The 11131-nt window shown below is 42.7% G+C and overlaps 2 protein-coding genes across 3 annotated transcripts in view; one reads left to right on the forward strand and one right to left on the reverse strand.

The window, feature by feature from the left end:
• Positions 1-2279, forward strand: part of Apex2 (apurinic/apyrimidinic endodeoxyribonuclease 2) — a 19126-nt gene extending 16847 nt beyond the window's left edge. Inside the window, exon 6 of the mRNA XM_055617896.1 lies at positions 1094-2279. Within this exon, the coding sequence (XP_055473871.1) occupies positions 1094-1999 (906 nt within the window). The 3' untranslated portion in view covers positions 2000-2279. The remainder of the gene's footprint in view (positions 1-1093) is intronic.
• Positions 2280-3187: 908 nt separating this feature from the next.
• Alas2 (5'-aminolevulinate synthase 2) overlaps positions 3188-11131 on the reverse strand; it is a 23456-nt gene continuing 15512 nt past the window's right edge. For both annotated transcript variants that reach the window (XM_055617904.1, XM_055617903.1), the window contains 4 exons: positions 9634-9798; positions 8378-8646; positions 6874-7036; positions 3188-3433 (listed from right to left, as the gene is read on the reverse strand). In XM_055617904.1, coding sequence (XP_055473879.1) covers positions 3270-3433; positions 6874-7036; positions 8378-8646; positions 9634-9798 — 761 coding nt within the window. In that variant the 3' untranslated portion in view covers positions 3188-3269. The remainder of the gene's footprint in view (positions 3434-6873; positions 7037-8377; positions 8647-9633; positions 9799-11131) is intronic.

Below are 11131 nucleotides of genomic sequence, written 5' to 3' on the forward strand. Positions count from 1 at the left end.
CACACACACACACACACACACACACACACACACACACACACACACACGGATGGCCAAATCTCCTATGCTCCTAAATGAACAGAGGTGTCAGTAAAGACATTGATACATAGTATCGAGATACGGCAGTTAGCATGGAGTGGGGATGTTAAAGGAAAAGCAACAGTCTTCCAACTCCTGATATTGTCTTACTACCCTGTGGAGTGACTACTTTCCTTTGTTGTTTGTATGTTGAGAGAATCTCTTACAATATAGCCCAGAGTGGCTACATATTCATGGCAATCCTCCTGCCTCAGCCTCCTGACTGCTGGGATAATAAGTGTAACCACCATGCTTGATTTTGTTTTTACAATTTTTTGAAGAGAGATTCTGGGAGTTATTTTGATTAAGCAGACAACAGGGCTTAAGATTTGGTATTAATGGAAGGTAATCACAGTGGAATAGACAGAAAAACAAGGAGGAACTTTTTAAAATATGTATTTTTATTTTAAAATATGTGGGAGAGGCATATTATGCACAGAAGTGCAGGTGCCCATAGAGCCAGGGGCCATAGAATTTTCTGGAACTGGGGTTACAGATGGTTTTGAGATGTCTGTATGGGTGCTGGAATCAAACTCAGGTTCTTGCAAGAGTAGTATACATTTTAAGCACTGAGCCTTCTCGCCAAGCCCAGGCTTTGATTTCTAGAATTATTTATTTAAAAGTGCTTGCTTGTCCAGGCTGGAAAGATGGTTCATCCATCAAGAGCGTGTAGTCCTTCTGCAGAGGACCTGGGTTTGATTCCCAGCACCCACATGGCAGTTCAGAACCATCAGAACACCATTTCCTGAGAGTCTAATGACCTCTTCTGACTTCCATGGGTACTGCATGTACCCATGGTGCACAGACACATGTGAAGACAGAACACACACAAAAATAAAGGAAGAAAGAAAGGTCACCAAATCCCAGCTTTTCCTGGTCTGAGCTATATGGTCTTGAACAAGAATCTTCTTTAGGAGAAGCAAATTTTCTTATTTATATAATGAAGCAATTAGTCTAAATTTCTTCCTATTTTAAGGATCTAGTTTTGGCTTTTCATCCCCTTTCCCTTCCCCAGGAGTGCTTTGAAGAGGACCCCGGACGTAAGTGGATGGATGGCTTGCTCAGTGACCCAGGGACTGAGGCTGGATCCCACATAGGGCTTTTTATGGATAGCTACCGCTGCTTCCATCCAAAACAGGAGAGGGCTTTCACCTGCTGGTCAGTGGTCAGTGGTGCACGCCATCTGAACTATGGTTCCCGACTTGACTATATACTGGGAGATAGGACTTTGGTTACAGATACCTTCCAGACCTCCTTCCTACTCCCAGAAGTGATGGGCTCTGATCACTGCCCTGTGGGAGCTGTCTTGAATGTATCATGTGTGCCAGCAAAACAGTGTCCAGCTCTGTGCACCCGCTTCCTCCCTGAGTTTGCTGGTACCCAGCTCAAGATTCTTCGCTTCCTCGTTCCTCTTGAACAAGAACCTGTACAGGTGCAGCCAGTACTACAGCCCAGCCATCAAATGCAGGCGCAGAAACAGCCAGGCAAAGCCCGTATGCACTCAACCAGGATTCGGAAAAGTCAAGGTGGCTCCAAAAGAAGCCAGAAAAACCTGATGAGTTACTTCCAGCCTGCCTCTAACCTTCCCCAAACTTCTGTTGTGGACCTGCCTCCAGTGGGTACTCTTACAACCTCAAGGGCTCCAGAAGAGGTGGCAATGGCCACGGTGATAGAAGAAAAGATCAAGATTCCAGAGGCAAAAGATGAGAAGGAAGTAAGGACCTCCTTCTGGAAGTCTGTGCTCAGTGGGCCCTCACCCATGCCCCTCTGTGGAGGCCACAGGGAGCCATGTGTGATGCGCACTGTGAAAAAAGCAGGACCCAACTTGGGTCGCCAATTCTATATGTGTGCTAGACCACGAGGTCCTCCCAGTGACCCCTCCTCCCGCTGTAACTTCTTCCTCTGGAGCAGGCCCAGCTGAACAAACTGAGGCTTAGGGATGTCTAGCACGGTCACCTGCTGCACGGGGTCTGATGCCAGGTCCCTGCCTCTGAAGCTGCCTTTTTCCCAAGGCTTCCTTTCTTTCCCTTCTTTCTCTTCTCTCATTTTCCTCCCTTCCCTCCCTTCTTCCTTTAATGCCTCCTCCTTCTCACATCTCTATTTCTTCTTCTTTGTACGCATAGGACCAGGGAACTAATTTAAACCCCTTCTGCCCTTGGTGGACACTTAATTCGTTCATAAATAAAGCTCATGGGATTTTTTTTTTTTTTTTTTTTTTTTTTTAGTGTACCGTGTTGAGTGAATATTTTAAACGCACCCTAGAAAGTGGAGGCAGTGCTAGGCTTGCTGGCCTCCTGTAGATGAGTGAGATACTGCCAAGGCAGCATAGTATAGTGAGGAACTGGGCTCGCCATGAAGGGGTATGGTGAGCTCCTGAGATTATCTGCAGCTCTGAGGTTGAATCAGTGAGGATGTGGTGTGGGTTGTGTATACTTCAACAAGAGCTTCCCAATTAGTGTGTTCTTCAGCTGAAACAAATTAATCACCAGAAAGAAAGAAGGGGTGTTTTAGCCCTTAGATATCCAGGGCCTAAGTTTCAGGGAAGATAACCACCTTGAACAGTAGAGTTGTTAGTTCCCTGCTGGGAGCCTTGCTGTAAAGATATTGAATACTACAGCCAAGCTTCCTCCTTCACCTTGAGGAAGGATAGTAAATCCTGTAAAAAATGATATTGGAGGAGAAAAAGGGACATGCATTCCTCATTCTGGAAGATTCTTGGTTTGTGGAAAGCCATTAATCCTGAAGAACAGTCAGTCTTTAGTTGAGACCCACTCTATCTTCTGACTTTGGAGGCTACTTGGGGCTTAGCTTTGCAGATCTCCCTGTGAAGATAAAGCTCTATATTTTTGTTGAAACTATTGAGAAAGCCACTTTAGGTTTATCTGAGGGGTTTAGTTCTTTATACAGCTTCTAATAAAGTTTATGGGCATTTCTTTCCTCTTCCTAAATCAGGCTTTTCCTATCAGTAAAACAGAGTGGTCAGACCAACAAGCAATATGTGGGCTAAGACTGAGTGAGTCAGTATAGTACAGTTGTTTACTTTCTGTCCACCAAATGACTGAATGGTTCATTTAGGTTGCTTTTTATTTTTAGAATCAAGTCAGCTAGAAGCACACAACAAAGCAGAGAGCAGGAAGAAGCCCAGCCCAGGTGGAATGCAGGTGGGGTGGGCATCCACGGCAGCTGGCTTCTTAGGCATAGGTGGTGACGTATTGGGGCCCCATGTTCCCAAAGTAGGATCTCTCCCACTCACTCATAAGCTCAAAGTGCACAGGACGGTGACAGAAGTTGCATGCAGCCACAGACACATCTTGGAGGGGCAGCCCCACCTCAGTCCAGGTGAGAAGCAGCTTCTCTGAAAGGGGAGAAGAGAAGAGGGAAAGAATTAGTTAGACTTGGCCTTTTAAAACCCATGTTGCTAAAGGTTGCACCAAGAGCTTGACTCCCTCAATCCATTGAGGTAACATGGGTCCAGAAGTAGATTGATTTGTCTACTTCAGTGTGATCCATGAATGCTACCATTTATGTGTCCTGAGATGTATAAAGCACAGAAAATCACACCGTTGACAAGGTTTAAAACCATGTGCTAGTCTGTACTACTACCTACATAAAGGTCATGTGGAGGCCTAATAGTGAATTGCTCTGCTCAGAAAATCCTAACCTGGTAAAGATGACACTAAAAGTAAACTGTGATATCACCGTTGTGAGAAAAGGTAGGGGGCGCATTCCTGGGGTGTGTAGCAACCCAGAGGAGGGAACATGACCCAACTGTAAAAAGTACTTAAGGTGTGTTACTGGTCTTGTTTTTAATCCCTTTAGCCCTGTTTCTGCCTATCCCTTTCTGGTGTGGTCAGGCCTTGTGTTCTTAACACCATCGGTGTGCTGATGAATCTGAATCTTTTGCTTCCAGCTTTCCCAGAACTCAGCCTCATTTTTTCAGACTTATGTATTCAGTAGCATTTCTGTGGCTATGCTTGGCTGCCTAATGCCTATGTCTAACAACATGGACACAACTGAACTATTCACCTCTGTCCTCCACTAAGCCCAATCTGCTCATTTCTTCTGCTATTTACCTATATCACTCCATCCACATCCATCTTTTGTTCCCCCGATATAAAAGCAATATTTTTGTCTTTGGGTCTTTGCCTTAGACTCTGCGGTATCTCTTAGATATTTCCCCGCTAATGTCTTTGTGTCCTTCAAATCTCTCCAGTGTTAACTCAATGTTTTTTACCCTGCCACTCCAGGTCTACAGCCCTTTAAGCCAGTGCCTGCCTGCAGCAATTCGTGTCCCCCTTTTCTGCTTTATGTTTTCCTTTAACACTTTAAACTAGAATGCTAATTTATTTGTTTATTTTTTTAAGTTGATTGTCCCTACCTACTAGAATTAAGCTACAGAAGGGTAGGGTTTTATGTCTTGTGTATTCTTAGGTCTCGAGCACAGTGTTTAGCTCATAGTAAGAACACAATGTTCACATACTGAAAGAATAACTTAGGACTAGAAGAGGAAGGAAAATAAACAAGAGAAATAATGGGTGACTGAGTCAAGAGAGCAAAGCATAATGGAAGAACTGGAATTCATTGGACATAGTTAGAGAAATAAAGTGCATTTGGCAGAAGAGGAAAGGCCAGACCAGGACAGCGTGAACAACACTGCATGCCATACCAGGGAGCTTCAACTTTGTTCTATAATCTAGAGATTTCTCCAAATTTGGGACTAAACGTCCTTTTAGTTGGTTTAACATGGACCTCCAGCATGTATTTATCTCTGTATTACATGTATTTGTCATTGCCATTTTGCATATTAAACTGATGTATTTTCTCAGGCTGTGGATCATCTTGAGTACCTTATCCTAGAGGAATGTGACACGAAATGAAGAGGTTTAGGAAATGGAACAATAGTGTTAGGTTTTAGAAAAATCCCTTTGCTGGTTAGTGTGAAGAAAATTTTAGAAGGGAAGAAGAGAAGCAAGGAAATGAGGTAAAATATATTGATACATTTTTAAGAAACAGCAGCAGAGAAGGGAGACTATATCTTAAAGAGGCTGCAGAGAAGACATGTAGGATTTCAGGGTGAGCTGGTTACAGGATTAGTGGACTGGTGGAGTAGTGGGAAATGTCTCTAATAATATAACTTTCCTGCAAAAGTGAACACTCAGAGACCTCAGCACTGAAATCTCTAGAACCAAATCCCAGAGCTATAGAAGAGCCTGAACCAAAAGAGTCTGAACCAGCCACTCATACAAACATAGTAGCTGTGACCACAGAGAGAACAGTCAGGACTCCTAGTGGCTATTTGACCACGGACCAGTAACTGTTTTTATGCTTCATTCTGTAATAAAAAATGAAAATTATAAAGGCATCTCTATTCCATGTATTTATTAAAACCATTCCCGGCATGTGGTAAATAATAGGTATTAGGCAGCTTTATTTGATGTTTTCAAGTGAATGAATGGATTAACTATCTTCCTCAAATTATGCTGCATATGCTCTGGACAGAATGACTTCTCAACATGCGCCCTCTGCTTTCCTATTTAATTTTTGCTCCTGGAATTCCTTTATTCTAGGATCTTGGCACAATATCCACATGTAGCTCAATGTGGACCATACAGACTCGCTCACCTATAAATCTTTTCTACTTTCACTCACTCTATAGCCACCCAGCTCATCATATTGTACTAGTACTCTCTGTGTTTGTATTCTCTGACACTGTCTACATATATTTCATCCAAGAGACTTAGAATGAGCACCTGCTGTATGCCATGTTTTATCTTTAAAACTATTCCTTGCCAACATTCATACATGTAACATTATATGGAAATAGCCGGGTTTTTAGGAATATATATTCATATACAAATATGTATGCAGTAACAACTGATAAAAAAAGATGCCACGAATTTGAAGGAGAGCATAGAGGGGTTTATAGGAGGGTGTACAGAGAGGAAATGTATGAAGTGCTATACTTAAATTACAATCTCAAAAATGTACCCAAAAGAAATACAGTCAACAATGGGTAAATTCACCAAATTGCCATCTTTCAGGGTAAACCCCAAACTGACCAGCTCAGCTCTACAGGCCTCTAAACCTAGTCCTTGTTTATATTATTTTTGTAGCTCCTAGATCGACACTCTCCCCACCTCCATCCTACTATCCTCCATTCCAGAAATTCCTCTTCTTTATTGTTGTTTTTGAGACCTGGCTTCTTGAAGCTCATACACTGACTTCAAACTAGCTATGTAGCAAAAAATGAGCTTGAACTCCTGATTCTCCTTCTTCCACCTCTAAAGTGCTGGGATTTCAAGCATGTCTAACTGCACTTGGCTGTTATTGTCACATGTTGCTGTTCCTCACCTCCCTCCTTACCTTTCTTTGTGTTCTTTCCTCCTCTAGGAGTCCTTGTTATTAACCCTCTTCTGTTGGTCCAAAGCTACTTACCTAGTAAGAGTCTGCTCAGAGTCCTTTCCCCTAGGAAGCCGATCTTGAATTGTGCAAGTTAGGTTAGCCCCATCTTCTATGCTCCCACAACTTCCCCAGGTACTGTCTTTGTTAATCTTGATCTCATCTGATACCATTGTTTGCATCCACTATTATTTCTGTCTCTGTGATCAATCCAACCAGAGCCCAGCGAGTCTGTGGGCTGTTTTCCAATTCATTTGTGACTCTGGTATAGAGCCTGGTACACAACAGATGCCCCTAGAAATATTTACCCAGATCAAACGCCATCTGTTCTCCCTGCTTCTTTGACTCCTGGGGCTTAGGGGTAGGAAAGTGTAGACACCTGTGCTGAGGACTTACCCACAAAGTTTTCCATCATCTGAGGGCTGTGGTGGGGAGAGGGTGCCAAGCGCAGGAGCTCCTCACCCCGAGGCACAGTTGGGTAGTTGATGGCCTGCACATAGATGCTGTGCTTGGAGAGCAGAAGATCACAGATCTTGCTGTTGAGTGCTGCATCACCCACCTGGGCTCAAAAGAAAGGCCTTTCAGCACTTCTCACCCTGGGCTCAGCATTGCACACTAGCTCTATGAAGCAGCTAGACAGAACCAGAACAAGGGACACCACTGAGTTTGCGGACAGATTGTTTTGCATAAAGGGCTTAGGCAGTGACGGCTCCAGAATCTCTATCAAGGAAGAGCCCAGAGCCAGCAATGAAATTTAAAGAAGGGATAGAGCTGGCATCTTGTCTTGATCCTATTTGTACAGCAAGCACATTGGTTAAATTGGGGTGGTTGGAAAACCAGGACACATCTGGGTTGCTATGACTAGGTTAAATTAAAAATTAGATAGTTTAACCCAGGAATGCTAGTTGGCCCTTTGTATCCCTGTGTTCTTTCTTCAACTATTCAACCATCCTCAGATAAAATTTAAATATCTTTAATGTATGCACTTTTCTTGTTAGTATTTCCCAATAATATAATTTAAATACTAAGTACTCTTTACTTCAATTTGGTATTATTAGTGATCTAGAGATAAGTAAATGTATATTGGAGGGCTGAATAGATTATATGGAAATGTAACACTATTTTGCACAGCTGAATATGAGCATTTATAGATTTTGATATGGGCCATGCACAGGGCTAGAACCAATCCTCCATGGATAGTAAGAGATTACTGTTCTTTCTCATATACAAAATTGTCATAAGAAGTGTCCTTCCTACACCCTGAGTTAACTGACTCACATAAATATATGCCACTTGAGAAAGGAGCAGTGGTTTATTTCAGAAATGAAAAACATTTAAACATAGCTAGAGATCCAAAGTACCAGCTGTTTCTATGGCTGTTTGTTTGATTTTTTTTTACCTCAACTATATGTAATAAGTATGTTTTACAGTATAATCAGATGTGAATATATATAAACCTGAACAAATTGGTAGTCTTTACTTGTGTGTTGTATGTGCCAATATTTTCAATTCTATTTTTCCTGTGTTTAGTGCTAAGTATAACCAATGATGCTGATTCTGTGATCCACTAGTAATTTTTATAAACAATGTGAAAACCAGTAAATTATATGCTCAGTATTGTGAGGGTCAGAGCAGTTTAGTAATAATGGGTCAATAGTTGATATAAAAAAGAGATGTTTAGTCTATAATAGTTAATTTTTCAAAACTGGCATCAAAGGTGACAGTGTGTGTGTGTGTGTGTGTGTGTGTGTGTGTGTGTGTGTGTGTGTTGGTGGGGAGGGTCATAGGAAAGCAAAGTGTTGGAAAGTGTTGGTTAAAAGAGCAGGTTTCAGTTTGTTGCAAGTGGAAAAATTCCAAAAACAGGAAGCGGGGAAGGAAGGAGGCATGGTGGAGTCCTCACCCTGATGGGGATGATGTGACTGGGACAGGGGATGACGGGAAAGCCCCTGTCCATTAGTAGCTGACGCATATGCTTGACATTGCGCTGGTGTGCCCGCCTCAGGGCTTGACCCTCCTCTCCCTTGAGTAGACGCACAGATTCTAGAGCCCCAGAGAGCACCATGGGAGGCAGTGAAGTGGTGAAGATGAAGCCTGCAGCATAGGAGCGCACCATGTCCACCAAGTCCCAAGTGCTGGCGATATAGCCACCGACGCAGCCAAAAGCCTTTCCTGCAAATAAGCAATAGAAAGTTATGCATAGACTCATATATCACTCTCCAGAGGGGCAGGGTCCATGCCCCAGCTAACACAGGGAGGTACACCAGAAGCTGGGGCATCAGACTCCCTTCCCATTCCTCGGAACATCTCCTTTCCATGTCAGAGGTGATAGTGCTGTGTCTCTGAGATAGGACCGTCACATACTGCCATATGTGGGGATGAGATAGGCAGTAGCAGGGTGGGGACCTTTAGATGGTTAGGGCCTGGAGAATAACTAAGATGAGGCTTGGAGCTGGAGTGGGGAGGGAAACAGTTTGCTTCTTATTTTCATTGAACCCAGCTGTTTGGCCCAGTGCAAGCACCTTTTCGAAAAACTTTTCTGGGCATTTTCAGTGACTGCATTGCGGTGGAAAAGAGATGATTTGGTAGGGAGAGAGCCTGGTGTTATAAATTCTTTCCAAACAACTGGAGCTATACACAGAAGAAATGGGTCTGCTGGGGCTGCTTCTCTAGATTGTATAGAAGGGAGGCCCGAGGTGTTTGCTAATTCCTGGCTAGCTTTATGTTAACTTGATGCTTGATGCATGTAAAAGTCATCTGAGAGGAGGGAAAATGCCCCTTTAAGATGAGGCTACAGGTAAGCCTGTAGAATATTTGCATAATTAGTGATTGATGTGGGTGGGCCCCACACTTTGTGGATACTATAACTTTGGGCTAGTGTTCCTTGGTATGTAAGAGAACAGGCTGAACAAGCCATGAGCAGCAAGCCAGTAAACAACACTCCTCCATGTACTCTGCATGAACTCTTCCTTCCAGGAAGAACTTTCTTTTTTTTTTAACCTGGTTTTAGTTCCTGCCTTGGCTTCCCTCTTCCTGCCTTGGCTTCCCTCAGTGGATTTGTGACTCAGGATAGTAAGCCAAATGAACCCTTTCCTCCCCAAATTGCTTTTGGCCATGATATTTCATCAGAGTAATATTAACCCTAGCCAAGACACTCACCAAGAGTTCCAGAGATGATGTCAAGCTTATGCATAATTCCATCACGCTCCCCAACCCCTGCACCCCGGGTTCCATACAATCCTACAGCATGCACTTCATCCACGAAGGTCAGGGCACCATACTGGTGGGCCACATCACAGAGTTCCTCCAGAGGACAGATGGCACCTGAGAAAAGCCGAGGGAAAGGAATAGGAAATCATAATCCTTCCCCAGCTCCATTTCCTTTATAAAATGTTCTTGTCATTTAAACTGACTTGGACATAGAAAAGAGTGTTGTAGACAAGGAGGGAGGTGTCTGTCATCATTTGGGAGTATTCCAAACATCAAGCATTTGAACCCCACCCATACCCCAGCTCTTCATGTTGTGTCCTCCCCTGCCCCATGCATTTCCTCATTCTGTCATTTTTGCTTCATTCTGACAATTTTGTTGCTATCATTTTCAGGTTCTCTGCTGCCTTCCCCCTCTAAGGGTTTGTACATTTCTATCCAGAGGTGGAAGTCATCTATATTATACCTATCTGTTCTAGCTTGGTACAGCCCTCACTTTAGACCCCCACAACCCCTTGGCCATGGACAATTGATAACCCATCCATATTTTTATACTTAACTGGCCCTCTCTGTTTCTATCTTTCTTGGATTTCTGTCACTATGTTCTCTTTGTGTTCATATCCATGTTTGTTTCAGTTTTTCTGTCTCTGCCTTTCTTCTTTCTTTCTTCTTCTCTCTCTCTGTTCTATCTTTCTGATCTTTTTCTCAGTATGTTCCTTTCTTCTTCATGCTTTCTCCCTACTCTTTATGTTTCATTCCAAGTTTCTTTGTAATTCTGCATGATTGAATTGTCTTGTGTCTCTGTGAGGGTGTTTTTTCTTCGAGGAGCTTCTCCCCTATGGTCAGTCACAGTGTATCAAGTTAGATGCTATTTCATAGTCTCCTCCATTTTCCATACCTATTTACCACTTTCCATGTTATTTTAGAGTCATCTGAATTTCGACTTTGTGGCCATCCTTAGTTTTCTAAGACACTATCCCTTCACTCCCTAGAAATTGCTGAAGTAAAGAAAGTTCTAATGCAAAAGAAGTTTCTTCAGATGGAAACAGGGACCCTAGACCTGGAATAAAGACTATGGGGGTGATAGGAACTTATAAAGTCAAACAACAACAGGAAATGGAACCTGAGACAAGACAGTTCAGTGGTTCTGGTATATTTTCAGAAGAAGAAATCTGTCTCTAGAATTGATGGGTTAGGCAGATTCCACCAAAAAAATAAGGAGCATCTCATTTACAGGTGTAACTAGTGTGATTACAGCCCATGATTTCCACTAGAAAATTTGAATAGTTATTCTATGATGCAGATGTGCTGGTTTTACTTTCTTTATGATTGTAGAAATGTGCTAGCGGACATGACAGTGAGTTCCTTATGTATGTGAATTCATTTGGTGTCCAGGGCTATTCTATTATTATTATTATTATTATTATTATTATTATTATTATTATTATTA

The sequence above is a fragment of the Psammomys obesus genome, unplaced genomic scaffold (genome assembly GCF_907164565.1).
Source record: "Psammomys obesus unplaced genomic scaffold, mPsaObe1.curated_primary_1811, whole genome shotgun sequence".
NCBI classification, from domain to species: domain Eukaryota; kingdom Metazoa; phylum Chordata; class Mammalia; order Rodentia; family Muridae; genus Psammomys; species Psammomys obesus.